At 42.1% G+C, this 15371-nt stretch overlaps 2 protein-coding genes across 8 annotated transcripts in view; both read left to right on the forward strand.

Annotated features, from left to right (window-relative positions):
• Positions 1-4773, forward strand: part of CAMTA1 (calmodulin binding transcription activator 1) — an 828030-nt gene extending 823257 nt beyond the window's left edge. For all 7 annotated transcript variants that reach the window (XM_032495097.1, XM_032495096.1, XM_032495095.1 and 4 more), the window contains one exon: positions 1476-4773. In XM_032495097.1, the coding sequence (XP_032350988.1) occupies positions 1476-1539 (64 nt within the window). In that variant the 3' untranslated portion in view covers positions 1540-4773. The remainder of the gene's footprint in view (positions 1-1475) is intronic.
• Positions 4774-6221: 1448 nt separating this feature from the next.
• Positions 6222-15371, forward strand: VAMP3 (vesicle associated membrane protein 3). Its single transcript, XM_032495104.1, has 5 exons — positions 6222-6359; positions 8427-8508; positions 11780-11938; positions 12733-12784; positions 13611-15371. Coding segments are annotated over exons 1-5 (315 nt in total). The 5' UTR covers positions 6222-6357; the 3' UTR covers positions 13631-15371.

The raw sequence follows: 15371 nt of genomic DNA on the forward strand, positions 1-15371 counted from the left end.
GTTGATGATAAAATGATAAAGCTTTTTTTTTTTTCTGGAAGAGAGCATCTTCTCTTTGAAGAGATTGTGTCAACTTTGCAGAATACTCAGAAATGATTCTGCTCGGAGGTGGTAAATATAACTTTCCTAAATTGCTATTACAGCGTATATGCCGTTGCATTGAATGCCAGCTGAGGTGCTACGGCAAAGACTTATTCCTGGTTTTTCAAAATGTTTTCTTTCTGCCTGAGTGTTATCTAGCAAGTGGACTAGCATTTTTGCTTTAAAATAAAATTTTAATTTACTGGTGTAACTTAAGGTAACAGGAGAGGCCCTGCTCTCAGAGAATCAGAAAACTGTATTTGGCGATTATTGCCCTCTGTATAGGCCCTTGTTAGGAAAACAAGTCAGTTTTTTTGTTTTGTTTTGTTTTGTTTTGTCATGCTCTCGAGGTAGAGTATATGCCTCCTGAGAAACTGCCACTTCTGTTGGCTAACGTCATTGTCGCACAGCCACTTTTAGTAAATGAATGTTATCACATGGTATGTGGTACTTCCAAACTGTGACTTACATACCACACACGACTTCAGAAGTTAGACCCTAAAGTCACACTTGCATTTGATCATTCTGATCATTAGGCAAGCTCTGAATTATTTGTCAAGAAAGAGAAATATTCTTACAGCTTGCACCTTCTTCCCGGGTACCCAGTGGTGACATTCAAAATCCAAGGCCGATTTTTACAAAAAACACAGACTGAAAGTGATCACTAACAAAGAATTTGCTGATGTGAAGTTTCCCTGACTCTGTAACAGTTGCGTTTAAATCTCTTTACTACAACATGTTTGAGTCTGAGAACAAAGTACCTTCTTGGTATTGCACCCCGGCTCCTGTCTATCCGGGAGCACTGGGGGGATGACCTGAGCATCTTTTAAAGCCACAGTGTGGAATGGGGAGGAAAGTACGCAATTAGGAAAATCAAGAAGACCGCACGATACATGAGCAAAATCAGAGTTGTGCAGACTGTCTGAGCAGATTCAACATAGCTCATCCCCATCTTGAGTCTATTAGCAAAGCAATAATTCACTCCCTAGGTGTATCAAGAGCTAAATAAATGTGTGTGCAGTTTCCCTAACTTGCATCATATGGAATTACAGGGCATTAGTGGCGGTCCACCAGGCTAAAAAAGAAAGTTACTTGAGCAGTTAACGTTTTCTAAGATGAGCATGTTACTGCCTCACTGGATTTCAGGCGGTCACCTTCGGTTTTGCTTCGTGTTCAGAGCTCTCGACGGAGAGCAGTTTCAGGGAGGCTTGGGTCTCTGTCTTCAAATATTTTCCCCAGCGGTTCTGCAGGTGTTTCCTTTGCCATCAGTCCTCAGAAGGGCCTCTGTCTTGGTCTTTCCCTCCAGGGGGGATGGCAGTGCCCTGCCCTTTGTCTGGTGACAGTTTCACTGTAATATAGTTATCACCTGGTGTTCTGTTTTGTTTTTCTTCCAGAGTGAAAGAATTGAGAAAGGCCAAGGAACTTGAAGACATACAGCAGCACCCCTTAGCAATGTGACACTGCTTTTCAGACTGTTTTCATTTCTGTTTTTAGCAGAGACATGCAACAATAACAACACACACGCACGCACGCACATGCACACACACACACACACACACACACACACACACACACATACACATAATCCCTCTGCAGTTTTGGGGAGATCAGCTGCAGGATTTTAACAGGAATGTTTTGGTCATTGCATTTGCACTTTCATGGACAACTTTTAATTTGATTCAGCAAGACATCTTGGAACTCAATCTTCTGTTGGATCATGGGAAAACAAGACACCACGAGGATTTGAAAGAGGCTTCCTCTTCTTAGGAAGAAGCCGTCTTCCTTCTCATATAGGGCTGTATTCAAACATCGTGTGGAACTGTACAAATATTTATACCAAAAATATAGATAAGAAAAGGTGCGGATGCACTAGCGACAAAGAGAATGCTGTTCCTGCACCTGTCAGTTATTTCCAAGAAGCTGAATCTTTGGGATTGATTCTCAGTGGAGGGCTTAGATCATACAAATCTTTATTGGGTCCGTGTGTTCTCATTTCCTTCACTGTTTTTCTTTTATCTTAATGATGTTTGTTTGTTTTTGTTTCGACCTCTACAGCACACTTAATGCAACTTTTAAAATCTGCAGGTTTTCAATGCCTTGTGGAAATTTGCAGAGGGGCGGGTGCGTGGTAAACGGGTAATGCATGGGAAATGATGAGGAACGGCGTACAGAGTTTAAATTTATTTTCTTGTCCCCACCACCTCCCAAGCACCTGCGAGGATAGTAATCATCTTGTCCCTTTTCTCATGTTCAGCACTTTAATTTTTTGGCCTTACTTTCATGTGCAATGAGAATTACTTAGAGAATTGGTAAAGCATGTAGCTTTTTTAGTAACCTTGGAAACTGTAGTCATTCTAAGGAATCATAAACCTTGCCTGGACACTTGCCACCTAAAAGATCAGTGTGGTGCTGCGTTCTGGCCAGTAAATTCCATATTTTTGGCTATATCACCCAAACTGAGCAGTTTCTGTGTATATATAGAAGGTAGAAATGGAAAGTGAGAAAATATTTGAAAGGGATTATATTAATTGCTAAATATTTTATTCACAAAGGTCAATAACATGGCGAGATAAAATTATTTGTATAGTTTTGTCTGAATGAGCGAGAAAAATGTGGATGTATTGTTTGTATATATTGTATATAGTAAAACAAAGATGTGCATGATTCAAGAAAAAAAGAAATGAACAACAGCAAAGCATTCGTGGCTATGGTCTGTAAAATGAAACAAAAAAAAACTTTATTTCACTATAAGAGTACTTTATTTTAAATGTTCTTTAGAAGAACATTTTGCTAAAGCATGACTAAACAGCAAAAAAAAAAAAGAGCTACTGTATTAAGACTTAGGAAAAAAAGGCAGAGTAACATTACTTAAAAAAAAAAAGGATATGTTTACATTTAATTTTGGCTACCAGGAGTTTATTTTATTTTATTTAAAAAAATTTTTTTGCCAATGGTGCCAAGTAATGTGAATGCTGATAATTGCTTAAGAAAATTAAGTTACTTTTGCTAAACAGATAATCATAAGGTGAATCCGTATAATAGCTTAACACCATCCACTCACGCCAACAAAGATCACTTAGAACGATCAAAACCTGACAAAAGAAATAGTATGCAAAGCAGAACCATGTCTCACGTTTTCATATCTCCTGCTGGAAATCAGAACATGTAATAAAAATTCCACAGAAAAATAACTAAAAATTATAAAGGATGCAAACTGGTCTTGTAGGGATGTCATAGTCTTACTATTTCCACATAATGAGGAGCCAAAGAAATCTGATGCTTTTAAACAATTAAAAAACTACTAATGTTAAATTGAGAGAATAAAGTTTGCATTTGCTGATGCCAGTTTAAAATTCCCAGGTGATGTTTCAGGATCAGTTGGTGTAAAGCTGAGATAATTTTTTTTTTCTTTTCCCTTGGTTCTGGCTGCCAACTGTAAGTTAAAACTCAAGGCTTGTTGTGAAGCCTAAAAATACTCACAAAGCTTTTAAACTGGCGTCTTTGAAGGAAGGCAGATACAGAGAGATTGTGGTAACAACCGGGGTCGGGGCTCTTGGTGCCTTTTCTATAATCGTACTTGTTTTTTAATTACGTCCTTTCACTGCCAACCTCGAATTACTGTACAGTATATGTCTTACTGCTTGTGATCAGCTTCGACAACAATGGCAGCCCCACAACTAGTAGCCACCTGTACATTTGTAAACGGACCTGACTCAATTTTGTTTTTAAATGTGTGGGTTTACGTTGCAGCTGTTGCCGTCCCCCAGATACCTATTACTTTACACAGTTTGACCTAGAGGAGGACACTGAGTAATTTACACACACACGCAATTGCATTCATAAACGGGAAGAGAATGTGAAAGCCAGCTCTTTCAGAGTATCCTATATTAATACCGAATTTAGATATTTTTGTTCCATCTCTTGTGGTACAAATAACCGATCTCTTGATAAGAGTAAATGACCTCAGTGGATTTGCTTTAACCTTCACTTTTTTTTTAAAATTTGTATTTTTTATGTTTCACATGCTACATTATTAGCTGAGGAAGTTAGAAAATCTGGAAGATAAAGACTGATGTAGAGGAAGGAACGTTCTTACAGAGGGAATAGGAAGTAGGTTCAAAACCTATGGGTGTAACCTACCAGTACAACTGTGAATCCTGGGGGGGGGGGGTACGGACGAAACATTTCTGACCGCTTTTTCTTGGTTGTGAATCTTCCTTTTGAATATAAGATGATAGGTAAGCGCAGCTTTCTTGGATAATCTGAATTCCCAAGTGCCAGGAGTAGGATTTCATTATAAAATTAATAGCTAATCTTATTCTGTCTCCTGAAGATTTAATTGCTATTCTTGTTACCCATTTGAAATCAGCTGTACTGTGTGAACGAAATAAAGACAATAATTCGAACCCCTCTCTGGCTGCACGGTCGCTTATGGCAGTTCCACACAGTAGTTGGCGCCCAATGGGGGGTCCCTGAGACTTGCATGTAAAACTAGTCTAGATGTCTTCTTTTTTGTAAGTTTTATTTTTGTAATTGTGCATGTAAAGCATCATTGAATCAATGGATCTGTTGAAGAACTCAGCTGCTGGAAACCATGCAAAATGTTTTGAATTGCCCTTAAAATATGGAAAATGTTTTCTGAATGCTTTATATTCTTTCTGCTGTAAATTAAAAATGAAGAAAATTTCCCCATACTATGTGTGTTTTGCTTTAACTTTAGCTAATATTGAAATCCCACGGTGATCAGCATGTTTCAAACCCTGTGAGCTCATTTCAGATACTTCCTCCTATCCAGATACAGTGTTTTGACATCAATCGTTATATAGTTTCAGATCTGTCCAGGAAAGAACAACATTTCATAGTAGAGCCACTGTTCCTAGAACACTTGCTTGTCAGTTACCTTCTCAGGCGCCTCTCAATCTATCAATCATCTAAGTGCAGTTATTGGAAAGATAAAGACACCGATCTAAATCTACCTTTTCAGTTGAAATCCTCTGCAATTTTTTAAAAGGCATTTTTCAGCTGGCTACTACTGGCAGCCTTCCTTTCTGAGAACTCGGGCATCAGCCTCATTCCCTTCCACTGCAGAGCCTCATCTTGTCTCCCTGGTGGGCCCTCTTCCATCTGATCCATCCCAGCACTGCTGCTAACCAAGTTTTCCGTGATAGATCTCCCAAGTCCATGAGGCCTCAGTGGTTTCTAGTGCCTCCTGCATTTAAACGACATTTTCCTTTCTTGTTTATCTTCACTCTTTATTCAGTTTTATTTTCACCATGCCCCAACCTGCGCCTTCTGGTTGGTCTGTGCAAACCATGTCCATTTCTACTGTTTCTTTGTTCATGATGTTTGCACCTCCCATGCCTAGAAAGTTCTCTTTTTAGCTATTTTACTCAACTCAAATCCCATCTCCTCTGTGACACCCTCTTGTCTATTCTAACATACACTAACACTTCCTTTTCAAATTATTCTACTTAGAGCTGGAAAAGACAGTTTGGTGTTCATTTTTTTTCATTTCTCATCTAATCTGCCAGTTGACCTGCTGAAGTTCTGTGGTATTTTGTCTTTTGTTGGAGTTGCCTTTGTTGGTAGGAATACTTTCAGCATCAAATACCTCGCAGAGTAACTCACTCATTCAGATTTGTGCCTCGGCCTCAACCCGAAATCAAAAGTTGAGGACCCGCTCTGTGCTAGGGCCCGGAAATACAGGAACATATAAAGTACAGTTCCAGTATGGTCTGTGCAATAACAAATATTTGGGTCACGAATACACGAAGAGAGGGACCCTAACCCCATCACTGCCTGTGACAAATATCCCAAACGAACATCCCCCCTTATTTTAGCAAGTTTCTTTATAAAATGTGGTGTCTCCAGGACCACTGGGTTAATGTGGCACGTTAACCCATGGGCTGTCTCCAATATTGTCAGAACCAGAGAAACGATCCACGGGCCCAGAATAACGTAAAACGCCCCCACCCTCATTTACCTGCACAGTCCCTTCCCAGTGCCTAACGCACCACGTCGCCTGGCGCCAGCACCCGCGGCGGTGGGGAGGCGGAGCTCACGCCCCTGACCCGCCCCAGCGCTGTCGAGTGGCCTCGCCCCCGAAACGCCCCGCCCCCTTCCGGCTCGCCCCGCCTACTCCGTCGGCCCTTGCTGGTGACGTCATCGACCCTGCGCCGCCGCCGCCCCGCCCAGGTCCCCGGACTCGGGTCCCGCTGCGCCGCTGCGCCCCTGCGCCCCTCCGCCGAATCCTCGCCCGCTGCCGCCGCCGCCAAAATGTGAGTGACACGACGCGACGCGGAGCCGCGTTGGGCCCTGGGGGCGACAGCCTGCGGCTAGGACCCCCGCCCGACCCGGCTGCCGTCCGCCGCCTCTCAGACGCGGGCCAGAGCCTCGCGGCTGTGTCCGGGGGCTCCCGAGGCCTGGGGGTGGGCGGCAGCCCCGGGGGTGCAGGCAGCAGAAGGGCCAAGTCGGCGCCGAGGCGCGGCCGGCCGCCCTGGAGGGCCCGGCAGCCGTCGGGCGAAAGCGGAAGGGGCGAGGGCGGGGCGGCCGGAGTTTCCCAGAGGTGATGAGAGCCCCCCACCGTGTCCCCGCCTCTCTTCCCCTTTCTCCTGCTCCTTCCCCCTGGCGTCTCAAGTTAACTGAGAGGACCTGTGACCACTGCCCTCGTCCTGGAGAGCCTGCTCACTGCCTGGTGTTGGGCTGGGCTCCGGAAGTTGCGAGGGAAAGGACTCGGCCCTGTCTGGAGGCACCTGCGGGCAGAGTAGACTCGCACACACAGTTGTGGGCCGTCTCTCTTTTTAAGCAGAAGCATTCATGCAATGGCCCTTGAAAACGTGGGGTTTGTCTTGGTAACATTCAGAGAAAGCAAAGTGTCAAGAATCACAAGGACCCTCTTGTCTCCCCTCCAGCCTGCTCATTGCTCATCTACAGAGGAGAAAGGAATGGGTGCTTTCCCTGGGTTCCTTCTAGGAACTGGGGACGCCACTCTGGAGTGTTCCTGCTTGAGACTGCTCCGCTGGTAGATATCAGTGGTCAAAGTTTAGATCCGTAGAATTATACAGAACCTGGTCTAAACAGTCTCCACTGCAATAATGTGATGTTGACTTTCTAAGCCTTGCTTTACTCATCTATAAAATGAGGCTAATAGTAGTGTCCCCGTCAAAGAGTTATGAGGAATAAGTGAGAAAGTGCTTGGAAAAATCGCACAATATATGGCCCTTCGCTATTATGTATCAGGCAATAAATAAACTCTCTGCGGGCAGGGATGGGATCTGCTGCAGCTCTGGTCTTTGATACATAGTAGGTATAAAGTAACTGTTGGATCAACGTTTCTGTGGCTGCTGTATGCAAGACAGACTCGAATGTTAACCACTATATATAAAAATAGATTAAAAAACAGATTTCTTCTGTATAGCACAGGGAACTATATTCAGTATCTTGTAATAATCTTTACTGAAAAGAATATGAAAATGAATATATGTATATATATGCATGAGTGGGACATTATGCTGTACACCAGAAATTGACATATTATAACTGACTATACTTCAATAATATAATAATAATAATAATAATAATAATAATAATAATAATAGATACATGCTCAGTGCTGTCTTGGGTACAAGGACAAGACCTCTAAGACATAGGTGTCTGTGATCTATTAGAGAAGACAAGGCTGTGTGTGTGGGTGGGTGTGTGTGTGTATGTATGTATGTGTATAATCTGAAAAATCAAAGCATTGCCAACCAAGTAATAGAAACAATTACAGAACTTCAGACCCTGGGGGAAAATAAAGCATTTAATGAGGATTTTAAAAGAAGTATCTTTTAAGAGAGGAAGCATTGTTTCATCTTACCTTTATGACTCACACTGCCCCCTTCCCTGCATCTTGTTCCTGGTGTTCTCTAAGCTCAGTCTGTTTCTTTCTTCATACTGGAAAAAGGGCATTCTATAATTGTTCATAACTATGAAGACAATTCTTGCTGCAGGGAAAAGGTCAAAAGAGTATTGAGTGCCTTTAAGTAGATTTTTGCCTTAAAACAAAAAATGGGAAAGTAGAGTTTACCTATCTTAGGATCAGGTGCTTCATTGATACAGAATAGGTCCTGTTAAACCTTCACTTTAGACCCTGATCACTTCTAACACGTGGGTGAATCTTTGAAATTATAGAGGAATTAGAAGAAATGTCATGAGAACCTTTGTTCATTACTGCAGGGAGGATTGTCTTTTTCTGCTTTGGTTCTGAAATTCCTGACCCTGAGGGCCCTGGAATACGTCCTTATACTTACAGAAATGTATTTGGAGGCATAATTTACTCATGCTTGTGCTTTTACATGTTTCAGGTCTGCAAGTGCGCCTGCAGGTTCAAGCGCTGCCTCTGGCAGTAACAGGAGACTTCAGCAGACGCAAAATCAAGTGGATGAGGTATTGCTCTGAAATGAAGAAAACGTGAATTTTAAGCCAACATGGGAACACTCTGGAAATAGTCCTGTGTAAAAAAAAGTCTCATTAAAGTGTGAATGTAAAGTAAACTTCAGCTATCATAAATGTAACAAAAATGTGTTCCCTGCTGTTTTGAAAGCCCTTATCTAAGCCTCTGAGAAGTCACGTTCTTCTGGTTTCAAGTTTGTTTTCCTGTGGCCGAATCACATACCTAACGTGTAGACTCTTCCTCCCTCAGAACACTTCTCCAAGAATCACTTTATAATATATATTTTGCCACAGTAAACGAGAAATCAGAAAAGAAAAAAGAACCATTTTATAAAATAAGGTGGTAATGTTTTAAGGATTAGGCCTATAGCTCACTCAAGCCAGGACCAATCCTTCTGACCAGATTTTTCATCACAGTGCTTTTTCCAGTAGCCCAGCTTACTAGTTACCCAGCCTGGCAAGTCTGTAGAATTCAGCTCCAGTTGTTGACAGTTGATGTACAAAAGGCAGATGCTGGCAAACGGCTGTAGCCCAGCTCATCTGTATTTGTGGAATTCTTGAGTTAGAAGACCCTCACAGCATCTTTTGTTCTGCCCTATATATGCAGACCTACAACAGAAGGTTGTTTGAGAAATTCAGACTAGTATTTCCATAGTCTTATTAAAAACTGTCACTGATGAACAAGGATATCTTGGTTTTTCTGCTTTGGCTGCCTTAAAAAGCAGAGTTCAGCTAACGTTTGCTTCAGCTGTTAAATCATATGGTAATATTTTGGTCTGATGGGTCTCTTTTTGAACTTAATTCTGAAATTCTTATATTTTCATGCTAAGAGTCCCATTCTAATTCCATCCTCCATGAAACTTTTGTTTACTTACAAAGTCAAATTGGATCCTTTTCTTAACCAAAGGAGTTTTCAGGAGAGTGTTTTTTTTTTTTTAATTGAGCTGAAATTCACATAACATACAATTAACCATCTTAAAATGTACAAGTCAATGGTGTTTGGTGTATTCACAGTGTTGTACAACTATTACCTCTGTCTAGTTTCAGTTTTTTCACCACCCCTGAGGAACACCCTTATGCATTCAGTAATCACTCCCCATCGCCCTTTCTCCCATTCCCTGGTAACCTCTAATTGTCTCTGTTTCTATGGTTTTGCCTCTTCTGTATGTGTCATAGAAAAGGGGTCATACAATATGTGGTCTTTTGTGTCTGGCTTCTTTCACTTAGCATCATGTGTTCAACATTCATCTAAGTCGTAGTGTCTATAAGTAACTCATTCCTTTTTATGGCTGAGTTGTATTCAGTCGCATATGTATACCTTAACTTGTTTATCCATTCATCTGTACATGGATTTTTTGAGTTGTTTCCACCTTTTGACTATTATGAATAGTGATGCTGTAAACATTAGCATACAGGCTTCTCCGTGGACATCTGTTTCCGTTTCTCCTGGTTATGCATCTAGGAGTAGAATTGCTGGATCACACAGTAATTCTATGTTTAACCTTTTGAGTAACTACCAGACTTTTCCACAGTGGCTGCACCATTTTACATACTACTCACAATGTCCAAGTTTTTCCACACCCTCACTAACACTGGTTATTTTCCTTTTTTTTTTTTTTTTTTTCAGTTATAGCCATCCTAATGAGTATGTGTTAGTATCATTGTGGTTTTGATTTGCATTTCCTTAATGACCAATGATGCTGAATATCTTTTTATGCACTTGTTGGCCATTTGTATATGTTCTTTGTAGAAATGTCTACTTAAGTCCATTGCCCATTTTTTAAATTTGAGTACTCTTCATTTCTCATGGTGATTGATAAGCATTCTTTATATATTCCAGATCTTAAATCCTTGTTGGATATGTGATTTGCAAATATTTTCTTCCATTTTGTGGATTGTCTTTTCACATCCATCGTAATGTCTTTTGATGCAAAAAGGTTTTAATTTTTATGAAATCCAATTTATTTTTTCTCTTGTTGCTCTTTTGGTGTCAAATCCACAGCCAAATCTGAAGTTATAAAGGTTTATTCTTATGTTTACTTCTAAGAGTTTTATACTTTTAGCTCTTATACTTGGGTCATTGATCCGTTTTGAGTTAATTTTTGTATAAGGGGTAAGGTAAGGGTCCAACCTCATTCTTTTGCATGTGGTTATCCAGTTGTCCCAGCACCATTTGTTGAAGAGATTATTCTTTCCCCCACAGGATGATCTTGGCAATCTTGCCAAAAATCAGTTGGCTATAGATGTTCAGGTTGGTTTCTGGACTCTCAGTTCTATTCCGTTGGTCTGTATGTCTGTCCTGAGGCCAGAACCGCACTATTCTGATTACTGTAGCTTTGTGAAAAGTTTTGAAATTGGAAAGTGTGGCTCCTCTAGTCTTGTTTTTCTTTTTCAATATTGTTTTGGGTATTCCAGGCCCCTTGGAATCCCATATGAATTTGAGTTTTGCCTTTTCCATTTCTACAATGACAAACAAAAAAGGCCCTTGGAATTTAGAAAGAGACTATGTTGAATCTGTAGATATGTGCGTCATTTTGAGTACTGCCATCCTGGCAGATCCTAACCGTACTGAGCCTTTCAGTGTGTGAACATGAGGTGTCTTCTCGTTCTGTTGGTCTTTAACTCCTTTCAGCAGGGATTTGTAGTTGTCATCGTGCAAGTCTTCAGCCTCCTTGGTTTAATTTGTTCCTGGGTGTTTTATTCTTTTGGATGCTACTGTATGGAATTCTTTTCTTCATTTCCTTTTCACTGCTAGTGTGTGGAAACACACTGACTTACGGGTGCTGATCTTGTACCTTAAAACTACTGAGTTTGTTTGCTAACTCTAGTAGGATTTTTTGATGGATTCTTCGGGATTTTCTGTATATGGAATTATCTGCAAATAGAGATCATTTTACTTCTTTTCCAATCTGGATGCCTTTTGCTTCTCTCACTTCCCTGACTCCTCCGGCCAGAACTTCAGGTGCCGGGCCACACAGCAGTCGTGAAGGCGGGCCTCCTGGTCCTTCATCACTGAGCACGGATGTTAGTCGTGGGTTTTTCCATAGACGCCCTTCAGCATGTTAAGGACGTTCCCGTCTGTTCCTAGTTTGCTGACTGTATTTATCATGAAAGGGTGAGGTTTTTTTGTTGTTTTTTTTTTAATGAAAGCTTGGCTCAGAGTAGTAAAGTGCTAACCTGAAAAAAAAATGTGCCAGTAAACTTCATTGGGAAGTTTTGTTCTTTTGTTCCTTTGTGTGTAACTTAGTGTGATCACATTCATCAGGTGGTGGACATCATGAGAGTCAACGTGGATAAGGTGCTGGAGAGAGATCAGAAGCTCTCTGAGTTAGACGACCGTGCAGACGCACTGCAGGCCGGAGCCTCCCAATTTGAAACGAGTGCTGCCAAGTTGAAGAGAAAATACTGGTGGAAGAATTGCAAGGTAATGCTCTTTTAACCATCTTTACAGGAGGTCACCCTCTGTATTCTCAGCAGACAGACAAAGGCTGCAAATGTTGGACTTTCATGAATCTTGGAGGTGAGTTTAACTTCCTACACGTGGGAATTTGGATTGACTGAATCCAGTACCCTACTGCATACCCTTTTCCTGTCTCCACAACCAGAAATTCTCCATGCTCTGTGGCTGACCTTAAGAAGCATGTAGAGCAGGAGTGTCCAAAATCAATCACGGCCCCTTCCAGCCCTCCAGAGTCCTGAACACAGACTGACAGGCGTGGGCTGAAACTGGTAGTCGGTTTGCATGTGGCTGTGAATGGCTCCAGCAGCCAAGGAAAGAGCCACTGGAAAGCCACAGTGTGCTCCATAGAGAGCAGGAAGCAGCCGCAGGAGCACGGCCCAAGGCAGATGTCTGCAGCTCCCAGAGAGAAGTGCTGCCTTCAGATCCCAGCTGCATCCCGCCCCTTCCTGGGCTGGAAGTGGCACTTTCTCGTATGTGGGACAGGCTGAGTAGCCCCTCCTTATGTGGAAAATGTGTATACAAAGACACATGCCTTTCTAGAGACCACAGGTCATTTGCACATGTTTGAAAAAGCAGATAAGTAATCTTCAGGCCCTCACTGAGAACATTAAATTTAGGCTTTAAAAATTACGAGTATTTCAGATTGTAGTGCACCTTAATTTCTCTCTCTGTGACTAGAATGGTATTATGTGATGCTCTTCAGCAAGCACGTTAATCTCTGTTTCTGAGGTGTGAGGTGGGGCTCTGTGTCATTGCAGATGTGGGCCATAGGGATTGCCATCGTGGTCATCATCGTCATCATCATCATTGGTGAGTCCTCCTGCTCCACACTCATGGGAAGGTCTTCTCTGTCCGCTCACACTTGATTTCATACGTGAGAACGCAGAATAAAAATTCCCTCAGAGGTGTTGGTTTATGCCAAACATTTTTGTTTTATTATTTTAAATACGTGGGTATTGTATGAATAAAGTATAAGATTTTTGATGTAAACATTAATCCTTTGAAATGAGAGAAACTTTGTTCGTTTCCACTGACCTGTAAGTTTTCTCTCAATATATTTTCATCAGATACTTCCTTTTATGAGAAATCATATAGTCTAGTGATTAAAAGTGGACCACCTGTGATCCACCCAGCTCCGCCGTCCAGCTGTGTGGCTCTGGGCAAGTCATTTAACACCGCTGAACCTCAGTCTCCCCATTTATGAAATGGGGGTAATAACAATACCTACCTCCTGTGTTTGTTATGAGGACAAAACTGTTTAATGTATAAAAAGTGTTTAGGATGGTGCCTGGCATTTTATAATAATCATGACATGAATAAGTATGTGTGCACACACAACTATTGTTGCTGTCATTACTATCTTAGCATCTATGTGTATATTATTATGTGTAACCCTGGAATGACCAGTGCCATTTTTAGCCCAGTACGTGAATATTTGAAGAAACACGTCTTGGATCCTCTTTTCTGACAGCCTCCTGCAGCCATCCACAAAACGTAGAGAAGCCGCTAGTAGGAAATTGGCCAGAAGTTGAATTTCTGTTCACAGTTAGGCTGCAGTGTTTAGTGTCAGTTCTGTCTTTGCACTGAAAGACTAAACTGCTGTTTCCCCGCTTTTTCTCATCCCCCTGCTCCCTAGTGTGGAGTGTTTCCTCCTGAAGAGCCTGAGACCCCAGCCTGCTGTTCGAGAAACCTCTTCAACACTCTTGACTTAGAACCTGCTAGATTCAAGCTCACCTACTGTTATGTCTAAAATGATTATTTTCTGTTAGTTAATGTAAAGTTTGATTTCTAGGAAATGTGCCTTTGTTGTTTAATATGCACTCCAAACTGGAAGTGCAGCCAGCTCGGCCCCCGCTTTGCACGGTGCCTCCCCAGGTTTGCACGTGGGCTGGTGCGGGGGGCTTCTGGACTTCCAGGCTGTTAGAACCTGGACGCAACATTCTCTGATTAATCGCCATTGATTCCAGCTAAGGACGTTTGTTCCAAGGTAGCTATCCTCGTCATACGACGTTACCCTTATTTAAGCCTTTGGGTAATCAGATTCCAGCGTGTGCCTTCCAGAACGAACACTACTGCCTGCCCCAAATCTGACTAAAACCGACTGTGCCTTGTTTTGCTATTTTTCTGATTCCCTGTAAGAGGACTCTCTCCTGGTCATAAACACTACTGACACTCCCGCTGTGTGTAAAATAAGATGCTGGGGAAGAGGTTTTGCTCTTACATTAGATATGAAGGTGTTTACTTTCTTGTTACTGTTATGTATCACTTTCTAAAAATACTGTTTTAATCAGAAATAATAATTTCTTTAAAACATTTTTATAGAACTGTGGCTATGACCAAAGTTTCTGTTTTGCCAAAAAGTTAAATCCCAGTCAAATGTCAAGTCTGTTCCTATCAGATAAATTCAAAAAAGTGACCAGTAGAACTCAAGGTGCCCTTCAGAATTAAAATTGTAACTCTGTGTGTGAACATCCCAACAGGCCTTTCTTGCCCTTTAAATGCTATAGGTCTTGCGACTCCCGTTCCAATTCCGCGTTTTTCCTGGGGGCTAGAGAACGTTTGAGCTACACTCTGACCGTCTCATCCTTTGCAGAGTTTCACCCAGCAGTTTGCAGATTATCAGCTGTAGAGCCAGGACGCTTCTAATAATTATGTGAACAACAATTTTGTAGCCTGCAAGTGAGACCACCTGTGAACTGGTCATTTTCTGGCCCAGGCCCCTGGACTATAGCTTTTTGGAATTTGTTTCCTATTTTTGTCCACATTCCACTTCCTAAATCTGTCTTCTAACTTACGCTTTCAATTAGGCATTGGTCGGGTGGTTGACTTTTTCACAGAGGATAGCTAACCAGAGCCACCGTCTTTCTTTGATGTCACAGTCTGCATAAGACGCTGGGAATAGCTGTTGTCATCTGAGAGACTTTGGTTGTGTACATGAGACATTCAACACCAGGGAGTGTGAGTTAAGGGCAGGAATTCAGGCAGGAATGAAACAGGCAAGGAGGCACTGAGGGAGATAGAAGTTACACAAATGGCCTTGTTCACATGCTAGTTTATGGCTTACACAGCAACAGCAGTTAGGTGCCCCGGGACACGGGTTCCCTGTCTGTAGTATCTGTTCCCCTGACGTGAGTGAAGTGATGGGACGTTGAAGACGTGCCTCGCAGCGTGCCCGGCCCAGACAGGAGCAGCGTCCGCGTCGGGACGTTGGCTCACCCCGGCTCGGGTCCCCAGCCGGGTCTGACTGTAACCTTGGTGCTCTCCCCTCGGCCTCGATGCTCCGTCCCATGTAACCCCCTGATGCCTGCATTAACCCAGGAATACTCTGCTTGTATCTGTGCATTTAGTTGGGAACTTGCCCACTATAATGAACTGAATAAAGTGTTTGTAAACGTAA

The sequence above is a fragment of the Camelus ferus genome, chromosome 13, assembly GCF_009834535.1.
Source record: "Camelus ferus isolate YT-003-E chromosome 13, BCGSAC_Cfer_1.0, whole genome shotgun sequence".
Taxonomy (NCBI): domain Eukaryota; kingdom Metazoa; phylum Chordata; class Mammalia; order Artiodactyla; family Camelidae; genus Camelus; species Camelus ferus.